Consider the following 25,477-nt stretch of genomic DNA (forward strand, 5'->3'; position numbering starts at 1 on the left):
AGTTGGACATGAGTCAGCAATGCGCCCTTGCTACTAAGAAGGCTAACAGTATTCTTGGCTGCATTAGGCCAGGTATTGCCAGCAGGTCAAGAGAGATGATCCTCCCCTTCTACTCAGCTTGGTGAGGCCACACCTGGAGTGCTGTGTCCAGTTCTGGGGCTCCCAGTACAAGAGACATACTGGAAACAGCCCAGTGTAGGGCTATCAAGTTGAACAAGGGACTGGTGCATGTCTCCTATGAGGAGAGGCTGAGATAGCTGGGTCTGCTCAGTCTGGAGAATAGGAGGCTCGAGGGGATCTCGTCAGTGAGTATGAATACCTGAAGGGAGGATGCTGAGAGAATAGAGCCAGGCTGGGCTTAGTGGTGCCCAGTGCCAGGACAAGAGGCAGTGGGCACAAACAGGTTCTGTCTGAACACCGGGAAACACTTCTTTGCTGTGCGGGTTGCGGTTGCCCAGAGAGAGGTTGTGGAGTCTTCCTCCCTGGAGATCTTAAAAAGCTGCCTGGATGTGGTCCTGGTCAGCCAGCTTTAGGTGACTCAGCTTGAGCAGGGGGGCTGGACCAGATGAGCTCCAGAGCTCCCTTCCAGTCTCAGCCATTCTGTGAATCTGGGGGGGGAAACAAAATCATGTAGAATACAATGTTGTAAGAGCACATAAATAATTATAAAGGAACTATTTTAGACAAACCATTTTAATGTGGCGTTTTTTGGTTTCCTGAACTTTTGCACTACATGTTTGTATTGGTCACTGAAAAGGAAAATGCGAGTTAGCCCAAGGATTTTGTTGTTGTTCAGGGTAAGTCTTAATTTAAGTTTCTCAGTTGATCCAGTGTGTTAGTTGTTACTGTGGTTTCAGCAGACTCTAAAGAGAATGAAGAGCACATTGGGAGACTAGTGGAGGAATAATATTTCCTTCAAAAATAAAATAAAATAATGTATACATTCTATATGTTGCAACTTTCAGAAAAAAAAGTATTGATCTCTTTTTTTTTCAGAATGTGTTCGTGGTCTCAGGAGAAATCACTCCTTTCTATTGGTTTAGGTTTTATTTTATTTTTTTTCTCTCTCAGAGTTGCTAACTTCATTGACATTTGTGATTAATCTGTTTTTAAACATGCTGATGTTTAAAGTTGATCCTCCTTTTTCCTCCTTTTTTGCTTCCTTACCTAAATTTAGCTTAGAATTCTTTTTACCTAATTTCTTTCCAATAGGCATCAGTGTGTAACTATTGCATGTGAAATATAGTAAGCTTCTGTGTCTGTTTTAGAACTTATTAGGGATAGAGGAAAGAAACATTATTTACCTGTTTGATGATTTAAAACGAAAAGAGTACATTTGGAAATAAAGTATAACAAAGTAAGATATATATTCCTGATCCTGTTATGATTTCTTGAAGGAAATTATGCGGTGCTCTCTAGTTTGTGATTGTGTATGTAGTATATCAAGAATATATACTCATGCTGGAAAAATGGGGAACTTTATTTCTTTTGTTCTTTCTTTTTTTGTTTTTATTGTTTTTAATCAATGACTGCTTGAAGGCTAAAAGAAAAAAATGAATTGCTCCACGTGGCTGAACTTTCAGCGGGAGGGGTAGAGGATGGTCTGAAGAAGCCTAGCAGGTGGGTCCTTCTGTGGTGGATGGACCTTGATACTTACATGGTAGTAAGTAGGAAGTTAGTGAGTTCACAGGAACGTCCATCATACTTCTTCAGAGACATTGCATTTTTGATTGGTTGTTTTTGAGGTAACTGAAGTCTTCATTTGAAAATTCTTTGTAGCTATAGGTGAATTTAGCAACAAAGTATGTGCCAGTGGAAGCTTGTTCTATATCTTTAAATCATTTCCCTATTTCCCCATTTCCCCCATTTTAAATCATTTCCCCATTTTCCCCATTTTCCCCATTTCCCCATCATCAGAGGAAAAAAAGGCAAAAGGAAGATACTAAAAAAGATATTATCTTCCTAATAAAGAATTATATGCTGAATTAGTACAGTAATCATATTAGTAATTCAATGTGTTGGTAACTGTCTAGAGCTATATTGGTGGTAATTGACTCAAACAAAAATGGATTTTGTTGATATATAGCTTTTTCCAAAGAAATAACAAACACTGAATGAAAATATTTTTCTACTGCTACTGTCTTCATCTTGCTAAGTTATTCAAGCTATTCTTCCATATGCAGTTTATTTTTTTTCCACACAGCTGATTTTCCCATTGTATATTTATTTTTTTCTAACCTGTCTTGCTGTTTACACATATTCAAGTAATCATTTTAAAGACATTTTTAAAGTGCACTTTCTGAGTAATGTAAATCTTTGCTCTCTGAAAGTGTTAGGGACAGCTGCATTCTAGCTCCCTTTTAGGTAGGACAGTCAAAAAGAGAAAGTAAACATGTACACACGCATATTTACACACTGGAATCATGAGAAGTGCTGAGGGAATGTAAGGGAGAACCCTGAAGAAATGACCTTTCAGCAACAGTGCTTTTCTGTGGCTGGCTACCTCCAATAGAAATTTAGAGTAAACATACACTGACAGATGAGCTGAAGCTGTGGGACTGAAGAAAACTAGTTATCTGAAGAGAGGTAACCTGCATTCAGAATGCTGCTGTGAAGAAACATGGAGACCTTTGCACAAGAAACTCAAAATCTGCACTGAATAATGAAGTGTGTTTCCTTCTTACACAGGCTGCCATGTTTCCACTTTTCCCTACATTAACCTTCACTAGAAGATTGGATCAGATAAAAGGTTCTACCTATTATGTTCAAGGTGTTCGTTACTCTGGGTTCACAGCATCAACAGATAAAGCTCTGGTATTAACAACTGTGATTGACAACTCCTCTATTCTGCCCAGTTACTTTCTCTAGTAATTGCTGAAGAGAAACTGAGCACTCTTAGGGGCTGGTTTAAGCCAGTTGGTTATCTGCTTCAGAAATTAAAGACTATACCAGTCAGTGAGAAGAGCATATTTTTTGACCTTGATCCATCCATCTATATATCTATGTATTTCTTTTTTGTTTTCTAGGAGCATAACTCCAGGTATATATGTGAAAAGAAAGTGTTTCCCTGTGTGTTTTTCTTCCACTTACAGAGAATTTGAAATAATGAACATATGTAATGTTGAGGACCTTACTGAATTAGATTGGGATGGGTATACAGATGCAATGATATTCAAGTAATTTTTGGCATATTTTGAGAAAAGCACCATGATGACAGAATAAATATATACTTTGAGGAATATTCCATGATCTTTGCATGGAGCAAGAACATTTCAGACGTAACAAGAATTCTCTTTGACACTTAAATGATCAAAGTAGAATGTTATATTCAGTATGACAACATTGTTGAAGTATTGCCAAATGTGTTGTAATTAAGTAAAAATATTAATACGTATACCTATGTATATGCATATATACATATATATATATATAATGTACATATGTATTTGTCTTGCAGGGGTTGATAAGCTGATCCGGCATTTACACAAGCACAACATACCCATAGCTGTTGCCACTAGCTCAGCTGAAGTGACATTTCAGATGAAAACAGCCAGACACAAAGACTTCTTTGGTCTTTTTCATCATATTGTGTTGGGAGATGACCCTGAGGTGAAGAGTGGCAAACCACAGCCTGATGGTTTCCTAGTTTGTGCAAAGAGATTCCACCCTCCTGCAGCTCCAGAGAAGGTAAGGAGGGGAGGTAATAAATGAACTGAAAAGTTAGGGGTATACTGTCCAGGCTACATTTCAATTTTTATTTACTGATTGATTGACTATGATAAATGTTTAGGTTAAGATTTAATACAAACATTTGAAAAGTCAGCAACTTTTTTTTTTTTTGATGTTTATATTGTTTAAGCTAGAGGTTGTTGGGAAGCGTTTTTTCCTTTCAGTGTATATGAAGTTTGTAATGCAGATTGCTCTGATTTACTGCATGGTCCTGTGTAGTAACAGGAAAGTTTAATGATTTTTCTCTCTCTGCATAAATCTGCAAGCATAACTTCACTACTCAAAGTTTAGAAACAGTTATTTAAACATAGATCAGTTTGCTTTTCATACTTTTGTGGCTGATTTACCTTTTAAGTATCTAAACATTAAATACACTTCTTTGTAAAGAGGGTATATATTTTTCTAAGCCATCTCTTTCCTCTTCCATTCTAAATCTTTGAGATCATATACATTTTTTTTTCTGATTTAAAACCGATCAGTTTGAGCAATCTTTCCCAAGTAGTTGAGATGTGTAGATTCTCTCTCATATATAACTTTCCAGACTTAATTTTGAAATAGAAATCTGTAGGGAGAATATCCGAAAGATAAATTGGTAGTCAGTTAAAGCGATGTGTTCACTTATATTTCAAACTAAATTGCCATTCTTCTTAAAATATTTTTTTTCACTTCTTGTCTATCCTGATGAAACATAAGTTCTGAAGTTTAGGAGTTTCATTACTGCAGAAAAATGCATTAGATACTAATTTTTAAGAAACAACTTTAAGTGGGTTAGACTGTGATTACTGATTTCTCAGTAGGGTTGTTGAGAAGAAATGTGTACACAAATATATATGGAACGATTAGCTAGGATTCCTCAGCCTTTCATGCTTTAAATTCTCATCCGGAGCCCAAATGGTATTTTTGCTATCTGGGAATTGGTGAAATACGTTGCAGTGAATGTAGCATAATATGAACAGTGTTAACCATCAATTTTTTTTTTCTCTTGCAAGTCCTCTTGTCATTCTGTGTATGTGTATCAACTTCATTTGAAAAAATTACCCCCAATATACTTGACCGTATTCATGCAGATGACTACTGTGTGGATATGTTAGGTTTTTGTGTGTGTAGGCGTTGTATGGTATATTCCAAATGCTGCAGAATGCTGCAGAATCTGAGTAGCAAGGCTGTAAATCTACAACAGAGTCCAGTAGTTATGTATTTAGAATATATTAATGCTTACCTGAGAGTGAATATTGGGAAACAATAACCCAGGATTTTGGAGAAAGTGAGAGGTGAGTTAAAAACATGTAGCAAAGTTTTGTTACACTGTTTTTGTAGTTCTCTCTTGCTCTACTGTGAAACCGCAGCTTAATGTTGCTTTCATAGAAAATTATTCTCTTCTTTAACTGTATGTCCAGAGCATATAAGATCAAGTTATGCTCCTGTAATGCTGTCTGGCATCTCTTTTTGTGAAACAGGATGACAAAGGTGCTTATTGGATACGTTTCAGTTGGATGGAGATGTTGGTGTAAGATGTTCTATAATTCTGAAAGTAAAAGAGCAAAAGGTATTGAGAATTGATATAAAGACGGGACATACTTGGTGTCATATCTGAAGGACAGGTAAGGAAATGTAATGTTAGTTGTGGTAGTGACAAATTAAACGTTATTCATAGAATCATAAAAATATCCTGAGTTGAAAAGGACCCAAAAGGGTCATTGCATCCAACTCCTAGCTCCACACAGGAACACCCAAAAATGAGACCATCTGTCTCAGAGCATTGTCTAAATGCTTCTTGAACTCTGGCAGCCTCGGTTCTGTGATCACTTCCCTGGGGAGCCTGTCCCAGTGCCCAACCACCCTCTGGGTGCAGAACCTTTTCCTAACACCCAGGCTGACCCTCCCCAGTCCCGGCTCCATGCCGTTCCCTCGGGTCCTGTCGCTGTCCCCAGAGAGCAGAGCTCAGCGCCTGCCCCTCCGCTGCCCTCGTGAGGAAGCTGCAGGCCGCCATGAGGCCTCCCCTCAGCCTGCTCTGCTCTGGGCTGAATAAACCAACAGACCTCAGCTGCTCCTCATACGTCTTGTCCTCTTCACCATCTTTGTTGCCCTTCTTTGGAAGCTCTTTAATAGTTTTATGTCCGTTTTATACTGTGGAACCCAAAACTGCACACAGTACTCGAAGGTGTACCAGCACAGAGCAAGGTGGGATAATCCCTGCCCTTGACCGGCTAGCAGTGCTGTGTGTGTTGCACCCGAGGCAATAGCTAGCCTGTTTGGCTTCCAGGGCACACTGCTGGCTCACGTTCAACTTGCCACCAGCCAGAACCCCCAGATCCCTTTCTACAGGGCTGCTCGCCAACCTTTTGTCCCCTAGTCTGTATGTATAGCCAGGGTTACCCCATCCCAGGTGCAGAATCCATCACTTGCTTTTGTTAAACTTTATATTGTTGGTGATTGCCAGGACCTCAAATTTGTCATGATTTCTCTGCTCTTAATGGAGTCAACAGCTCCTCCCAGTTTAGTCATCTGCACATGTGAGGAGCCTAATATCTAGAGGGACAGCTTTCCCAGTGCTCTTAGTTTGTGTCTCTATTTCAGAAAAGTCACAAGATGATCATAATTTTAAGAGATAAAATCATTAAAACAAAAAACAAAACAATACAAAAAAAAAATTAAAATACCAACCCCACACTCAAGGGTTGGAGATCATTTAATATGTACCTGGAGAGAACTTCCAGTTAGCTTCCCACTAAAACAATCTAGTACACACAAAAACTGTTCAGTGAAACACATCACATACCCACTGAGGACTGTCAGGAGACGTACTTCAAAACTACACTAATAATCCAAGCCAAAAATACAACATAGCTGTAGAAGACCAAATCCAGAACTTAGCTGTAGTGATATATCAGCCTCGGACAGCCTTCTATAAGGAGGCAGTTCTAAAATCAGATAAAAATGGGTATGATGGCTACTGTAGTATAACTGAAGGGGGGTCAAAGTTGTCCATCTGGGAATTTCTTAAATTTTGGCCTTTTTTTTTTTTTTCATTCTTTAGTTAACTAGGGATTTAATAAGCATAATGGTGAGAACAGAAATTTCAAACAAGATACACACTGCAAATTCAGCCTAAGCCTTACTGGTTTTTGATACATGAAGTTTTATATGAACTTACAACACTATTAACACATATGACACATAGTCATATAAATTATTAACTAAATCTGTCAGGTAATCAGAATATGATCTGCAGTTGAATACTAGTGTTTTTGTCTTTTACTAAATGCAAGTTTTTGTTTTATTTTAATACATGCCAAATTCTGCTTTCAAATACACAAATGAAACTTGTGTCCAAACCAGATGGAGCTGTACATATGTAGCCTGAGAAACAATTTGTGCTTGAATATTGTAGAGATTTCAGGCCACACTGTTCCAAACATTGTGTTCCTTTTCATATATTTTATTTAGACAATTATTTACACACACACACAAAAAGAAAAGTGTTTTTATCATCATTATTTTCCCACCTTTATATGAACATAATTTGCAAAACAAGTTAGTTCTAATTGTCTTAGAATTAGTTATTTAGTGTTTTGCTATGATTCAGATTTTTACAAAGGGAATCCCTTTTAAAGGAACCTTTAGAATGTGCTGCAAAAGCAGAATTTCATTGATGACAGTGCTTTGAAACTTGGTAAAAAACTAGCTATACAGTTCACCAGCTTGATCTGAAAAAAAGTAAGGAAACAAAAATGTTTTCGATAAATGATGGTTTTTGTTCCAGTTTGAATTAAAGGAGTTAAATTATTTAAAAACATACTTTTTGAATTTATAAATATTAGAATTTTAAAACACTTTCTATTGCTGTGTATGTATACATAAAATATATCAACTGTAAGTTTTCAGTGCTATCTTGAGGAAATTTTGTTTCATGGTAACAAATTTTATGCTATTAAATATATTTCAAATATGGCTCTAGCTCAGAGAACTTCAGACATTCTCATGCAAACATTTAAACATACTTTCAATATATTCATGTCATTAAAAATACATGAATTAATTATTTACGTGGTTCAAGATGTGGAGGGTTAAGGCCTTTCTTCTCAATACTTTGGCAGTTTTGCGTATACTTTTTCTGTAAAATAAAAGCGGTGCAGTTAAAAACAAACAAATACCATTCGTATCCTTCCATTAAAAAGAAGAAAATGTTGGAGTAAGATAAGTGGTCATAACTCTATTATGAAGAATCAGCCTGTTCTATTTTAAAAATTCCAAATGATTTAAATCTTTGTATTAATTTAAAATACTGTATTTCTTTGCGGTCTATTCCATTTCTAATTAATTAATTGATCCCACAGTTATGAATAATCTCTGTACCAAATCTAGTGAGAGATCATTAAAAATTAAATGGCATTAGAAGTTATGAGTCTCAGTGGACTCTTTGTGTCATAGAAAAAAGAAGTTCAAAGAGAAATTTTTTCCTACAAAAGATGTGGTGAGAAAGTAATAGAAATTCTGAACACTGAGACCATGTTGTAATATTAGTCTATATTGTACAAGGAAAATAAAGGGTTAGAAGACTGATAAGGCACTTAATGTGACCACCACTACTCTGAGCTTGTGCAAAAGTATGTTAAAAACCAAAATTTTATTTCTTATCCTTTCATCAGTGAAGTCAACATGGCTTCACTAAAGGCAGACTGTGCCTGATAAATCTGGTAGCCTTCTACAATGGGATTACAGCATTGGTGGATGGGGGAAGCGCAGCTGACATCATCTGCCTGGACTTGTGCAAAGCATTTGACACTGTCCCCGATGCTATAAGCTACATATATCATTTCTATGGATGAGGGTGGACCACTCTGTGGGTAAGCAATTGTCTGGATGGTTACACTCAAAGAATTGCAGTCAATGGCTCAGTGTCCAGGTGGAGATCAGTAACAAGAGGTGTTCCTCTCAAGGCTTGGTATTGGGACTGGCGCTATTTAACATCTTTGTTGGTGACATAACACTGGGATTGAGTGCACCCTCAGCAAGTTTGCCAATGACACCAAGCTGTGTGGGGTGGTTGACATGCTGGAGGGATGGGATGCTATCAAGAGGGACCTGGGAGGTGGGCCTGTGCAAACTCCATGCTGTTCAGCAAGGCCAAGTGCAAGGTCCTGCACCTGGGCTGGGACGATCCCAAGCACAAATATGAACTGTGTAGAGAATGGATGGAGGAAAAGAACTTGGTGTTGGTTGATGAGAAGCTCAATGTGATGAGCCAGCAATGTGCGCTTGCAGCCCAGAAAGCCAACCATATCCTGGGCTGCACCAAAAGAAGTGTGGCCAGCAGGTCAAGGGAGTTGATTCTCCCCCTCTGCTCTGCTCTCGTGAGACTGCACCTGGAGTGTTGCATTCAGCTCTGGGGCCCCCAGCACAAAAAGGACATGGACATATTAGAATGAGTTCAGAGGAGGGCCACAAAGATGATCAAAGGGTTGGAGCACCTCTCCTACAAAGACAGGCTGAGAGAGCTGGGGTTGTTCAGCCTGAGTAAGAGAAGGCTCCCAGAGAGACCTCATTGCACCCTTTCAGTACTTAAAGTGGGCCTACAAGAAAGCTGAAAAAGGACTCTTTGTCAGGGAGTATAGTAATAGGACAAGGGGTAATGGCTTTAAACTACAAGAAGGTAGATTTAGTTTAGCTATTTGGATTTTTTTACAATGGAAGTTATAAGGCACTGGAACAGGTTTCCTAGAGAAGCTGTGGGTGCCCATCCCTGTGTCCTGGTTCCAGTTAGGACAGAGTTAATTCTCCTCATAGTAGCTGGTAGGGTGCTATGTTTTGGATTAGGATGAGAAGAGCGCTGATAACATGCTGATGTTTTAATTGTTGCAGAGCAGTGCTTACACCAAGCCAAGGACTTTTCGGCTTCTTGCTCTGTCCTGCCAGCGAGGAGGCTGGGGGTGCAGCAGGAGCTGGGAGGGGACAGACCCAGGACAGCTGACCCAAACTGGCCAAAGGGCTATTCCATACCATCTGACGTCATGCTAAACAATATATAGGGGTGGCTGGCCGGGGTGGGGGGGCCGGCTGCTCGGGGATAGGCTGGGCATCGGTCAGCAGGTGGTGAGCAATTGCATTGTGCATCACTTGTTTCATACACATTATTATTATTAATACTATTATCATTATCACTATTATTGTTATTATTATATTCCTGTCTTAATAAACTGTCTTTATCTCAACTCACAGGCTTTCCCGTTTCTCTCCCCCATCCCAGAGAGGGAGGGGGGAGGGTGAGCGAACGGCTGTGTGGTGTTTAGCTGCCAGCCGGGTTAAACCACAACACCCTGGAAGTGTTTAAGACCAGACTGGATGGGGCTTTGAGCAATCTGATCTAGTGGGAGGTGTCCCTGCCCGTGGCGGGGGGGGGGGTGCGGGGGGGTGGAATTAGATGGTCTTCAAGGTCCCTTCCAACCCTAACCATTCTGTGATTCTATGATTTTTTTAAAAAAATTATTATTTAAATTTTTCTCCTTTATTTTTCCATTAACTTCACCATTTCTACTGTGTGCATGTAGTATATGTATTTCAGTCATTATGGTTTTCAGATAACTAGTTATTTTATTAGTGGTGTTTTTATTATTTCTTATGTATAGTTGGAGATTGAATTTATTAGGAGAACTCTAAATAAGGTACAGAAATTACAAAGGCACGAACAGTCATTCTAGATGGTGTATTGAGCTGTAAATTGGGATACCTGCTGTTGAAGTCATGTAATTTAGTCATCATAATCTGCCCCTTTTCCATTTTTTAAATAAATTGGCATGTACTTTTTCTTGAATGTTTACAATTTGCAAATCAGACATTTTATTTTAGAACTAACAAAAGCTTTAAATGCAAAAATACATGGACATTTTTCAATGTAGTTCAAATGTGCATGAATAGCTGTCTCTTTAACCTTGGCTCTAGTCTTTTCTTTGCATAGGCCTACATTACCAGTTTTTCCTCATCTGAAACACTTTCACACGCTTTAAACTATTGTGACATACCCATACTCTGCTGTTTTGTCTCCTTGGACTCAGTTTTTATCAGTTATGTTAGCATATTGCTAGGTATGTGCTTTTTCCAGTGATAGAACCTGTGATTATAATGGTCATAGTACACCCAATTTTCAAAGCATTAAGCTGCAGTCAGTGGCACAAATGAAGTGGCATTTGTAGTAGATGACCGTTGTTCAATGTGCGTTGTGTGCTGTACAGAAGCAAATGCTGCTTGTGCCAGCGGCCACTTGTGGAGTAAGAGGGGAGAATGTTGTTCCACTACTCATTCCACTACCCTTTCAAGCTGCTGGTACATTTTTGAGTAGAAGGCAGAATTTGGGCCTTTTCTTCTGAAGCTGTTTGACTTTCTTGTCTGTACTGATGTAATTACCATTCATTAATGAATTCAGATGAAGCTGTTAATGAGTTAGAGCCTGTGTCATCTGATTTGTTGATGCCGATTCCTGCATAGCCAGGCAGTTAGTATACCCTTGTTGAAGGTATAGGGTGGCTAGATTCTTACCTTATGGGTATTTCTAGTGCGTGTGTTTACTTGTTGTGCTTTTTCGGAGATCGTTTCCTCACAATTTTCTCAGAGTTCTCCTTTGGAGTCTCTTACATGCAAGGTTTTGCCCTCTCAATATCCCCCTTATCCTTTCATCCTGTGCTGTATAGTGGCCAACTTCCATGTGAAGCAGAAAAAAACCTCCCTTGGAAGGTGTATTGTGTGGTGGGGATGGCACCCCTGGACGATGGTGGGTCTACTGGGTAACTGTTTCAAGGCTGTAAATCCACCAACCTCTGCATGAGGGCTTGGAAACGCTGTAACTGTGTTGACTCAGGTTTACAGCAAAAGCAGAGTTCACTCCCTTGGCAATTTAAGGTTACGTATGACAGATTTTACTGTTAAGTTTATGTAGGGTGACTGGGAGATGGATGAAGTATGTCATTTTATTTGTGTATCCAAATTAGTTTGGTTGTTCCATGCAGATATACCCTTAAGTGATGATAGTAAATGAAAACTGAAAGGGTATATCAGTTGACTTGAGATCCAGATATTTTCACTTGTCTGCCTTCTAACCAAGATGAGGTGCCAAACACATTAGGAGTCTCCCTTTCTAACTTTATAGGTTTTTTTGAGAAACATGTCTAAAATTGCATCATCTGAGCAGCCAATGTCTGTTTGTCAGGAACTATACATCTCTTCCAGTTAATCTTTTGCAAAGCATAATTGGAAAAGTTGTTCCAGGTCTCACTCCTAGAACATGAAGAAAAATTGGCTCCATAGACAATTTAGTAGCAACTTGGGACTAAAGGTTTCTTCTGAAGCAGACCAGAGGAGAGAGTTGCCCGTATCTTGTCCACAGTATAGAATATTTCCTCAAAAAAAAAATGGGAAAAATAGCCTTTTGAACACTGTTCAACCTGATTTCAGTCTTCCAGTTCATAGGTTTCCCTGGGAACTGTCCTAGTTACCACAGTATACACCAGCTGTTGTTTTCTCAGGAAGGTTCTTGACTAAAACTTTTTCCTTAATTCATAAAGCTTTTACTTTTCTTGCTCTGCAGTGAGTCTGAAGACATTTCTAGACTGCATTTGAGCAAGGTGTGATTCCAGTACTTAGGATGCGTTGCTGACATAGCTCTTGAATTCCTGCTATTATGGGACAGTGCAAAATAATAAACAGGATGACTTTATTTTTTTTTCCCTGTTGGAAAAGCAGTTGTTTTCAGACACTCTAGAAATTCAAAGGAATGAATTATGAATAAATAATACATTTGAGCATATCTCCAAGCACTCTAAAAAGCAAATCTGTCTAATACCTCGTGGCCAGAACTAGAAGTGTACAGGCACAAAATCACCTTTTAACTTTAGCCAGCCTATTGCATGTTTCTTAGCTTAGCTATGAATTTTGTAGCATGAACTCAGCCTACAAGGTAGCATTGAATATCAGTGAGTGAGATACAAGAGAAGTTACTGGTTGTTAGTAAAGTTTGATTAGTAGAAATGATACGTATGTAACAACTTCTTCATCATGAAGTCCTGAATCTTCCCTTAAAAACATTAGAAAGATTCTCCACTAAAACGTATTCCTTATTCTATTTATCACAGGCTCTAGGCACATGTATAATTCACTATTTTTCCTATAATCTTTTAGAAACATCTAATCCTCCCATTTTCGGGAAGATCCACTGAAATCATCTCTGTTTTCTCGTATGTTCACAAACTCTCTGGTCCTGCTGGCTACACTATTCCTGATATAAGCCAGGATGCCATTGGCCTTCTTGGCCACCTGGGCACACAGCCGGCTCATGTTCAGGTGAGCATCAACCAATACCTTCGGATCCTTTTCCTCTGCACAGCTTTCCAGCTAATCTGCCCCAAGCCTGTAGTGTTGCATGGGGTTGTTGTGACTAAAGTGCAGGACCTGGCACGTAGTCGTGTTGAACCTCATCCCACTGGCCTCTGCCCATCGATCCAACCTGTCCTGGTCCCTCTGCAGGGCCTTCCCACCCTCTGGCAGATCGACACTTCCCACCAACTCGGTGTCGTCTGCAAGCTTACTGAGGGTGCACTCAATTCCCTCATCCAAATAATCAATAAAGATATTAAAGAGGATGTTTCCCAGGGGTCAGTGTTGTTCCCCAACACCGACCCCTGGGGAACACCACTGGTGACCGGTCACCAGCTGGATTTCACTCCATTCACCACTACTTTCTGGGCCTGGCTGTCCAGCCAGTTTTTTATCCAGCAAAGAGTGTACCTGTCCAAGCCATGGACTGCCAGCTTCTCCAGGAGAATACTGTGGGAGACTGTCAAAGGCCTTGCTGAAGTCTAGGTAGACTACATCAACAGGCTTTCCCTCGTCCACCAGGTGGGTCACCTGGTCATAGAAGGAGATGTGTTTGGTCAGGCAGGACTTGCCTTTCATGAACCCATGCTGGCTGGGCCTGATCCCCTGGCTGTCCTTCATATACGGTGTGATTTCATTCAAGATGGACCTGTTCCATCACCTTTCCTAGCACCGAGGTCAGGCTGACAAGCCTATAGTTCTTTGGGTCCTCCTTACAACCCTTCTTATAGATGGGCATCACATTAGCAAGTCTCCAGTCATCTGGGACCTCTCCAGATGACCATGACCGCTGATAGATGATGGAAAGCGGCCCAGCAATCACATCTGCCAACTCCCGCAGCACCCTTGGGTAGATCCCATCTGGCCCCATGGACTTGTGACAGTCCAGGCGGAGCAGCAGGTCTTTAACTGTTTCCACCTGAATTGGAAACAGTTGGGTCATACAGTAAGTTTAGCAAAAGTTTAGTCCTGAAACTTTTATTTTCTCCCAATCCCTCACACTGCTTTCTTCTTGTAAATTGTGTTAATATCTCCCTGGTGGGGTGGACATTAATTCTAAAACTGGTGTCTGTCAATCAAAAAAGGCAATAAACAAACAAAAGACCAATTTCAGCCTTATCTCTGATTTAAAAAAAAATAATGCTTATCTTGTCTACAAATTATGGTGTCAGAAGGAAGGCAATTTAAATAGGTATTGAATAGTGTAGGTTTTTCTGTATTAAAACTCCGTCTTTTAAGCCTTTAGTAGTATTCCAACTTGGGGTGCAAAGATCACAGCAGTCTAGTGGAATGTACTTTTCTTGTAGTACTGGACAGTCTATTGTCTGAATCCTTCACCTTCCTTAGCTTCTAAATAGTCTGAGCGTGTAGCCCTTATTTGCCTCTCCCAGGCTAGAGGATGAAGTCTGTGATTACGAACCTCATCTTCCAGCTTCATAAGTGTAATGGATGTGGCTATACAAAGATAGATGCTAGAAACGCTAGATATTTCACCGTACCTAACAATGCAGGACTTCTGAAGATCTGTTGTATACATGCACCTTTTCCCTAAGTCCATAATAGGCCTTTATTTTATATTTACAAGACAATTAAAGGAAGGAGACAGTTTTGAAGCTGTTTTTCTTGTTGTTGTTTGTTTGTGTCAATTATCAGGCTCTCAGTTCATGCAGTTAATTTTTTTCCTCCCTCTGCTCCTGAGGCGTGTGTGCTTGTATATGCATGCGTGTGCCCCCCCATCCCCCTCCCCCAAGCTGGCAGTCTTCATTATATATTTGTGGAAGAAAAATGAGATCTTGCATGGCTTGAAAGTAATTTAGCTCTTAAGTGTTCCAGACATTGCCCTTGTTACTGCACTGCATGTTTATTTATGGATGTATTTGTCTTATGGAGATGAAAAAAGTCATTGAAATTCCATACAAAAAATAACCTGGTCAAAGTTTACTTTCTCTTAATGTGTCTGACTGGAAGAAGAAAGAAAGATTATAATTGGTTCTTAGTCTTCGGGGTGCCCTACTTGGGGGGTGGGGTTGCAGGAATATTTTTTTTCCTTGCATTTGTCTCGATAATGTATCAAGTAGCTGCTAAGGGACTTGATGAAATGTGATGCAGAATAATAAATTATGTTCTGCAGCCTTCTTTGCTTCTACGTGAGGTGAGTGTGTAAGCACAAAGAGACTGGTACACCTCCAAATCCTAAAAGCATTATGTTCAGATTAGCAGGTCACTGAAGATGCATTACTAATTGTTTTAGGGAACTCATTATGGGTATTATCACATATTAATTATGCATGGTAAGAAGTTAAAAAAAAAAAAAAAAGGGGAGGGGGGAAATCCTTCTTTTATGATAAATTGCTCACTGAGTTATCATTTCTTTCTTTCAAGACCTTGAGCATTTTCTGGAGATGCCAAAAAGAGCAGTCATTGAATAATTGGATTTTAATTAACAAGAATTTTCACAAAAATGTTTTTTAATGTCTCTTGCATTATAGTAAGCATGAATAAATCCTCTTTGAAAAAGATCTAGTGCGCTGATCCTCTCCGTGTCCCAGGTTACCTTTGTAATCATCCCAGAGCTTGTTGTAACAATGCTTTTTCACAGTTTTGGAACAAAGAATGAAGACTGAAACAAGGAATTGCATTGTTAGCAGTATTTTTTGGTTGCTTCTTTGGAAATTATTATCATGGGGAGACCTCTGGAAACCTTTGAAAGACTAAGGTCTAAGCATGTGTTGTTTTAATGCACTAAGGCGGGGGACGGTTCATTTATTTGGTTCTTTTATTTTTTGTTTAACTTACTTTCTTGCTCTTTGTAGAGATGTAGTTCTGAGAGGTGGTATTTTTGGCAGGATTCTGCTTATTCTGTTCTGTGGTAAAGAGTCAGTGTTTTTTGGCATGTTTGCAGAAAACCTACATACAGGACCATCAATTAACACTGACAAATTATTTATAGTCTAAACAGGGCAAAGCATTTGCTCAGGCTGATGGCTATATCACAAAATAAGTGCACTTAGAAGATGATTACAGAGTGTACTCCACAAAGCAATATTTGGGATTTATTATTATTATTATTATTGTGGTAGATTATTATTATTATTGTGATTTCTTCCTTGTAGCACGTGGAAGCGCTGAAGAAGTGACAGGTTCATCAGCTAAAAGAGCATGTTTAACGCTTCCGTTCCAGCATCTCTTTTATCTTAGAGTAATAGCATGATTCAAAGCCAAGACAGAAATGGTCCAAGCAGACCTGAAGTAGTTCTGATTTAAAGTAGCAAACAATTCCAAGTAGTGGTAGAAATTCTGTCCTCCCGTTCCACAAAGGATAACTTTTCTTTATTGTCAAAACAGTGCTAAACATTGAAATTGCACTTCCTGCTCAGATTCAGAGTCCATTGTGTTCTGTACCATCTCTGATGACAGATAATACCAGAGGCTTAATAATAATCCTCTCTTAGGTAGAGAAGGTTAATTAAATTCCATTATTCCCATACCAAGTAACTTAAGGCTGTTTTTAATGGAGGAAAAAAAGTTTTTTAATAACCATTTCACAGTATTTGTTTATTTTCTTGATACTGGTGACTACCTGAGACAATGAATTTTGTAAATCTTTTGCATATGCTCTGTTCTGAATTCCTCACCCTTTAACTTCCTTGAATGTCAGCTTTTTATGTTAGAGTTAGAAAGATAAGAACTGGTTGATCTGCCACAGTATTATAAGTACTTGTCACATTACTCTTTATTTCTTGCTCCTCAAATGAAAACACTTTACAGTTTGTTCAGGCTTTCACCATCCAAATGGGTTACCTTTGTTTTCTTATGGTTTTTTTTTTGTTTGTTTGTTTGTTTGTGTTTTTTCTTCCCCACAAGCATTTTGATTGCATTTCTTCCGCAGACCCTTCCTATCAAAATAATTTTAATACAGAATAATGCCTGTGGCCTAGAGTACATAGAGTATTCCAGATGAGATACCACTATATGTGGTGTCAGCAGTGTGCCAGGTGGCCAAGAAGGCCATCGTCATCCTGGCTTTTATCAGGAATAGCATAGCCAGCAGGACCAGGGAGGTGATTGTCCCCCTGTATTCTGCTCTGGTGAAGGCCACACCTCGAGTGCTGTGTTCTGTTTTGGGCCCCTCAGTACCAGAAGGACATCGAGGCCCTGGAACATACCCAGAGAAGGGCTCCGAAGCTGGTGAAGGGTCTGGAACACAAGTCTTATGAGGAGCGGCTGAGGGAACTGGGGTTGTTTAGTCTGGAGAAGAGGAGGCTCAGGGGAGACCTTATTGCTCTCTACAACTACCTGAAAGGAAGGTGTGGGGAGCTGGGGGTCAGCCTCTTCTCACAGATAACTGGTGATAGGACTAGAAGAAATGGCCTCAGGTTGCACCAGGGGAGGTTCAGGTTGGAAATTAGGAGACATTTCTTAGAAGGAATAGTCAGGCATTGAAACAGGTTGCCCAGGGAGGTGGTGGGCACCACAACAACACCATCCCTGGGGTTGTTAAAGGAAAGACTGGACATGGTGCTTAGGGACATGGTTTAGTGGGTGGGTGATATTGGTGGTAGGGTGATGGTTGGACCAGATGACTTTGAAGGTCTTTTCCAACCTTAACAATTCAATGATTCTATATATGTATATGAATATATACAATATCACCCATATTATTTACCCTTCTTTTTTTTTTAGCATCTTGTATACTTACTATCACGCACTGATGTTTCATTGAACTGTCCACAGTGATATCCAGTACATGTTCAAGATGTGCATGTGATTTATTTCTTTCCAGCTAATGTGTATTACTTAGATTTCTTGACCATTTTATTTCATTTGCCATTTGCCTGCCCAGTAGAGCACCATGTCACTCTTAAGTTTCTTACAGACATTTCTCATCCTAGCTAACTTACATAACCTTGTGTCATCATCATCATATTTTACTAACTATGCAGGCATGGCTTACTAGTTCATAATTCCGCAGGTAACACTAGAATTCTTTTAAAATGTGTATACAATTACTTTCTATAATAGTAGCATTATATAAGATTTTTTTTTTTAATATTACTAACTTTATTACTTGATAGTTAAGTTGCTTCAGAGCATCAGGGTCTTGCTAACTAGCAGATGAGATTTCATTCATTACTGAAAACGTTGTAATTTACAGAAAATGTTTTCCTCTGTTAGGAAATTGTCCTTTTTCTCCTGAATAGATGGTCTGGTCAGAGTAATCCATTCAGTTTCTGTCTCCAGAACGTATTAATGCATTCTGCAGCTTCAGACTGAAGAGCAGAAGCAAGAGATTTCAACCTGTTGTCATGAGCTTTAGAGTTCTTACAGACTCAAAATATTACCAATTCAAAAAAAAAGTGCCATGGGCAAAAAGTGTAATAGTACGTAACATATCTTATTGCTTTGCACTTTCAATAATGCAGTTTTCCCAAGAGAAGGCCAACAGAACCTTTTATTTGACAAAGAATGATTGTGTATTTTAGGTAGAATGCATTTACAGCTTTAAAACTAGCTATGATATATCCTTTGAAGACTGCATTCAGTTGTAAATTTTTAATTTTTCAGTCAAAAATTTTTCATTGAGAAGATGTGTCTTTTCTTAAGCTTCAGCAAAAGCAGTGCTTGCAGATTTTTTTTAGTTTCCATGAAGAATTATATTGTATGGAGCAGATGTTTGAGGTCTGGTTGACTGAGACCTACAGTCAGGTGTTCCACGATTCAGCAATAGTGCTATGACTCTCTCATACTATGACCATTACTAGACCTGAAATGCTCCAAGTTTCCTGATAAGTGTGTGCTATGGCTGCTCACTGTGTACATCATATTGATCTTTAAGTACACACTAACCCCTGGGGAAGAAAGGAAATCAAATGCATGTAGGCTGGATGATAGATAAGAAGTCTGTCCTGGACAAGTGGCAAAGTGCTATGATATAACCATGTAGTACTACAAGAAGTACAGACATACCTTGTAGCTACTCACTCCCTGCCACACACAACACACTGATTGACATTTGTTTTATGAACACTATGGATTTTTTTAGTGAACAAGTTTTCAAGTTCCTGTTTTAGATGACAAGCAAGTATTGTCCCTCAATTTTCCTCAGGGTTAAGGAGTTAACACAGGTCATTTTGACCAGAGTTAAGAACTGAATCAGCCAGTTCTGTATTGGCTTTCAGATGTATTCTCTGCTGCCCTGGTCCAGCTAGGAGGAAAAGTGGTTTAAGCAAGACAAATTTCAGTTAATAGTTCAGCAATAGGAAGGGCAGGAAGAAGAGAATGTACCAATGATTCCTGAAAGAGAGTATTTTTAAAGATACTGCTGAAGAAGGATGAAGAATGTATGCATGGAGATTGTACACGACACAGAGGTCAACATGATATAAGGCACACAGCTGGAAGTAGGAGAAAGAGATAAAGAACACAATTAAGTGAAAAGATAGAGGATGCCAAGGGAGTAGAAGGAAATAAAAGCAAGACATACAGTAATTGTGAATAAGATAACATAGGGCCATGAAGGTGAAAATGAAAACTTGAATTTGTGACTGCATTAAGTAATCTATATTCTATATAGCTTCATTATAAATTATGAAGAGTTAATAGTGTGCAGTGGACCGTCTGTCCTTAATGATTTCCCAAACATTTTTAGGGAGTGTAGATGAAGAGTCAGGAAACACTAGGTAAGTTAATGATGTATATAGTGAAATAGTAAAAGCATTGACTTTTTTGAGGCTAAGCATTCTTTCTCAGGAGGATTGGTAGATAATGTGACAGGGCTAACATTACAGCAGAAGCTTTTAAAACATTTAGGATGTTACACTTCTAAATAAAAAATCTCATGAAGATAGTGGAAAGAAGAGTCAGCTGCAAATGTGTGCTTTGGCATGTCTCTCAAAGCAGAAAGGTTTTCTCAAGAAACACTGATGTCAGAGTTCCATCTTCTATTCTGCCTTGCCTTAACTAGTAAGTCCAAGATGTTTGGACAATTTATTACATTTCTTTCTCTCTCCTGTCACTTTTATTTTTATTTTTTCATATCATTTTAACAAGCAGTTGAAGGTCAAGTATGTCTGATCTTTGAGTAAGCTGGTTCAGAAGACTTTTACTGATACTTTGTTTTAAGCCTATCTACAGCTATTCTTTACAGCTATGGTGTTAGTATATGAAAGCCTTAAATTTCCTTACAGTGATTAATATTCAGTTGAATAACTATCTTCTTGTTTCTCTGATGTTTTAGGGGAATGATTCTGTTTTAATGATAAAATATTAATGAAGAGTGAATAAAAAGTTCGAAAAGTCAATTACTCAAAAAATATTTTTAGCCTAGCTTCTCTCAAATTTTCACATATATCCATTCTTTGCAGGAGCAATTCAGTCTCACCAGCTTTCACACCATTTTTAAAAAATCTGTGAATTGAGTCCTTAACTTCTCAACTTACAGTTGAGTATGTGATCTGGCTTTGTGTAAAGTGATCGCTAGTAAGAGCTTCAGGCTCAATGTCACTCCAAGGATGAAGAAATCCATCACAGAACGCTGTATTTTAATAAAAGGATTTCAGTTACTCTGCAGTACGAAGACATAATAATGCTTGTGACATGCTGTGCTGTATTGCTTTAGGATCAGACTGTACATTGGAATAATAGTAGCATGGAAAGGAAAGAAAAAAAAATAGGATGTCTGATTTGAGCATCTCTTTCTCCTGTTGATTTCTATATTTAGCACAGTATATAGTATGCAAGGACTTAGTTATAAAGACCTGTGAAAGAAACTGCTTGGATTCCTGGTCTTGCACGTTAGGAATCAAGCAGCGTGTGATACAGAAACTTGTGATACAGAATCCAATAGAATTGGATGGATCATAAGGAATAACTACCCCAGGATTCATTTGTCCAGTTATCTGATAAAAGCTCAACTGCAGACCCAGGAAAGAGCACAGAAAGGCAACGCCAGGTGGGGGATCCCAAATCACACCCTGTCAGCCAACTTCCTAGCCCATCATAGGAGCCCTGAGTCCATCAGAGGCCCGTCTCCACAAGACCACAAGGACCCAAAGGTGGACAAGAACCCAGATTAAGGACTTGTAGGGGCACACTGTCTGGGCTTTCCCAAGGTTGTCCCAGGAAAGCCTCAGCTGCAGGTGCATCTTTCATGCACAGAGGGAGTAGCTGCCTGGGGTATGGGACATATTATGGGATGCAGGGGAAGAACCTCTATAGATTGCCCAGGATTTACTATGGGATGTATTGGAGAACAGAAGGTATGGAGAAGGATGAATCCAGGTGATATTGGGAGGAACAAATGTGGAAAAATGAGAGGGTAGGGGGTTAAAAATGGTTGTTGTGTAGGTAGTGTAGTGGTTAGTACACTTATCTGGCCATGCCCTATTATAATTGTAAATTTTGTTGATTAATTATTTTCCTAGCTCCTATAGAGAGTAGACTCTAGTCTCTGTGTGCGTGTAAGGAGATCTGAGTGCCAGCAACCCCAGCAAGCGTGGCTCTGGGTACCATCAGCTGGTCTGGGACTGTGGGCCAGAGCACTTGTATGCCAAGTGCCCTTGGTTGGAGAGACCCAAGTGAGTGAAACCACACGCCCATCCCAGAAAAGGACCTCTGGTCACAGGGGCTGTGTATCTGTGGAGCCAGAGGCTGGAGTGAGTGCGGTTGTGCAGGTGAGTGTCTGAGTGCTTATGAAGAGCAAGCTGGATGAGTCCATAGATAGATGAAGTGGCCTAGGAGCCAGATATCAGTATGTGTCTCCAAGGGTACGACCAGAAGGAACAGGTAGTCCCAGTGAACCACCAAAGAGATTGCGGGGCCTCATGGATCTTTAAGGGCAAGACTTAGAAGTTTGTGTGTGCACGCATTTGTGCATTTGGACAGTCAGTACCAGCAGCTGGAGTTGGGACTAAAGCCTTGGGGTTTTTTCTGACCAGGAGCAAGTGTGTTGGGCTTCTGTGGAAGGTAACAGAAGGTTGCAAGGGTGGCCTCTGTGAGCAGAGCCCAGCAGCTGCCCCATGTCAGACCAGAGCCATCTCCAGCAGGCTCCAAAAGGGACCCGCTGCTGGCCAGAGCCAAGCCAGGGAGCGACGCTGGGTGGGCTTCTGGGAGAGCAGATTGAAGAAAGGAAAAAAAACAAAAAAACTGCTGTGTGACAGCAGCTGGGAGAGAAGAGTGAGAACATGGGAGAGAAACAGTCCACAGACCCCAAGGTCAGTGCAGAAGGAGGGCAGGAGGTGCTCCAGGCACGCAGTAGAAGTTCCTCTGTGGCCCATGGAGAGGAGCCCACACAGGAGCAGGGAGTCGGGGGGGAGCTGCTGCCCGTGGGGGAGCCATGCTGGAGCAGTTTGCTCCTGGTGGATGAACCCATGGTACGGACCCATATTGGAGCAGTTCTTGAAGAGCTGCTGCCTGTGGGCAGCCCCCACAGGATCAGTTTGGGAAGGACGGCATCCCGTGGGAGGGACCCCACGTGGAGCCGGGGCAGAGTGACCGTGAAGGAGCAGCAGAGGCGAAACGTTAGGGACTGACCACAGCCCCCATTCACCTACACTGCTAAGGTAATGGAGGTAGAAGAGGGTGGATGGGGAGGAGGGAAATTCTTTGGTTTTAGTTCTTGCTGCTCTAGTCTGTTGATATTTGGCAATAAATTACATTAATCTCTGTAATGCTAAGTCTGTTCTGCCCCTGATGGTAACTGGTGAGTGATCTCCCTGTCATTATCTCAAACCACAATCTTTTTTTCTTTCTTTTTTTTTTTTTTTTAAACTAATATTTTTCCCCCTCTCCCTTTGAGGATGGGGAGTGAGAGAGCGGTGTGGTAGAACTTCGCCAACTATTGGTGTGAAATCACCACAGCAAGCATTTGCAGAGACAGCGATCCAGGAGCAGCTGCTAGATAGTGTCTGAGCCCAGCAACTGGAGGGTCCACACTGTATATATGTGCATATGCCCACAACCAGAAATTTATCCTGAGCTGTGAGAGAAGGTAATAGGATGAGGCTGTTGGTGTTTCTGTTCATAGGAGTGCTGAGTGTAGCTGTTGATCTGTGTGACCAGATATATATGTTTGTGTTCATGTGTGCCTACTGGGAATACATGCTAAGCCTCACTATTTGGATCAGGGGGAATGGAGCTCTGGCTGCCTCCCCTCTGCCAAACTGCCAGATTAGGCCCTATTCTCAAACAACAGTAATCCATTCCCGAGGATCACGCATTTCCCTCCAAAAAGGTGGACTAGATAAGCAGTTCAGGTGTAGATGTTCCATGTAGGTATTTTAGTCTCATTTCAGTCTTTTAATAAACCCACACCTTTCTAAACATTTGTCAAAGCTATTTGAACTCTTCCATCCTAGTTTCCTTGGTATAGTAGATCTACAGTAGATCTGCATTGTCTTCTCCCATATTTTCTATTGCAGTTCTGTTGAATCAACTCTTGCGCTATTTGTTCCCATCCAGGAACATCACATTACTGTCACTGCTTTCCCACCCCCTGACTCAGGAAATGGGATTTCCTCATAGTCAAAACATAGACTAAGAGACCAAAAGATGTCTAAAGATAATATTGATTATATTAACATGGAATCATCATAGTTTATGGTAGGACTATACTAGAAAAATCTTTCACTCATTCAGATATGTATTGATTTTCCTTTGTATTGCAGAGATGCCAGGAAATTGAGTGTACAAGAAAGAAAACATTTCCCTTCAGTCTGGCAAGCAGGCCTTCTCTTAGGTAATAATTGCCCTAATATGAAGCAGATATGAGAGGCCAGTATCAAGTGTACTGATAATATTCTAGAAAAAATCGTAATTCTCTGAGGGGCTGAAAACTTAAGCAGAGGAATGTGGAAGGATACTTAATACATTGTATTAACTAGAGTCATTATAGTTTGAAGACGCCTTGCAAAGTACCTAGTCCATGCCTCTGATAGCAGGTCAATACTGAATTCAGACCAGGTTACTCCAGGCTTGTCCAGTCATGCCTTGAAAACTTCCAAAAGAGAAGATTACACAGCTTCTCTGGTCAACATTTTCCAGTGCTTAATCCTTGCTGTGACTTTTTTTTCCTCTTATATCTAGTCAGAACCTCTCCTATTTCTGTTTATCACCATCATCTCACGTTCATACTGTGCACTTTGGTAAAGAGCCTGTCTCCATCTTCTCAGAAATGTCCTCAGAGAGATGGGGCAGCTGCTGGTAGCTCCTCTTGAAGCCCTCTCTTTCTCTGGGCTGAACAAACCTGGTTCTCCGTCATTGTTGCCTCATATGGCAAGTACTACATCCCCAACCTGTCATGGAGGCCCTTCGCTGGACTTTCTGAAGTTTGTCATCGTCCTTCAGTTTTCTTCTTGCGTAATTTTAATGACTGATTAACTTTTCAAATACGTTCTTGAGTATTTGAAGATTGTAATACAATACTGCAATGGAATTTTGTACTCAAGCTTCTGCTCAACAGATATTACTAACTTAAATTATGAGCCAAATGACCTTCCACAGTTATTTAGATTTCCTTGGTGGTGGTGTTTTGTTCTGTGTTTAAATATTTGGAGAGCACTGAGAAACCTGACACTTCTTTTAGCTTTGTCTCATGGTTATGGAATTTCATAGCACAAAATACACAAAGTGAACAACGAGCTGTGGCCCTGTTCTGTTTCCTCTTCCACACCCATCAGTATTGTCTAAAAGTGGGGGTCTTCTACATCATCTCCTGGGCAGAGGCCATCCTCCTTTAAGTGTTCTGATATTTAGATATTAATTCGAACAGTTTCTCATTTCTTTGCCTCTGTTTTGTTAGATGTAAGTTATTGACAACAAAGGTTTTCTTGTTTGTTTGTTTTTGTTTGTATTTCTTTTTGAGGTAGTCACTGCAAATGTTTGTTTTAATTTCAAACATTAATCTGTTTAAATATCTTAACATATATGGGTTCATGATTAGTCTTTCTGCTTCTGCTTCATTTACAATTTCTTTCTCTAACATGTCTTCCTTCTCACTTCAAGGAGAAGAAAAGGAACAGATTGCTTAAGGAAAATCTGGATTTTCTGTTTACAGAGCAGTAAATGTTCTGAAATGAACTACAATTGTATATGTTGTAAAATTGCTTTTGTTTGACAGGTTAATAAATCTCAATCGAAGGTCTGAATGACTAGAGATATTAAAAGCTTGTGCTGCCTGACAAAAACAAACCAACCAACCAAACACCTTTTTTTGTATTTCTTTAAAAATACAGCAAAGAGCCCAGTATTCTCATTTATTTGCAAGTGCCTTTATTAATGGGTCTTCGGCACCATTCGCCTCTTTTTTTTTTTTTTTAATGGAGATCACAAACAAAAATCACCTTAATTGGGAAGAACATAAAATGGTGCGATTTTTCAACAAGTGTAT

The 25,477-nt window shown here is 39.8% G+C and overlaps 1 protein-coding gene across 5 annotated transcripts in view; it reads left to right on the forward strand.

Moving 5' to 3' along the window:
• PUDP (pseudouridine 5'-phosphatase) overlaps positions 1 to 25,477 on the forward strand; it is an 85,932-nt gene that overhangs the window by 34,738 nt on the left and 25,717 nt on the right. For all 5 annotated transcript variants that reach the window (XM_083829210.1, XM_083829209.1, XM_083829208.1 and 2 more), the window contains exon 3: positions 3,458 to 3,687. In XM_083829210.1, coding sequence (XP_083685336.1) covers positions 3,458 to 3,687 — 230 coding nt within the window. The remainder of the gene's footprint in view (positions 1 to 3,457; positions 3,688 to 25,477) is intronic.

The sequence above is a fragment of the Anser anser genome, assembly GCF_964211835.1.
Source record: "Anser anser genome assembly, chromosome: 1".
Classification (NCBI taxonomy): Eukaryota; Metazoa; Chordata; class Aves; order Anseriformes; family Anatidae; genus Anser; species Anser anser.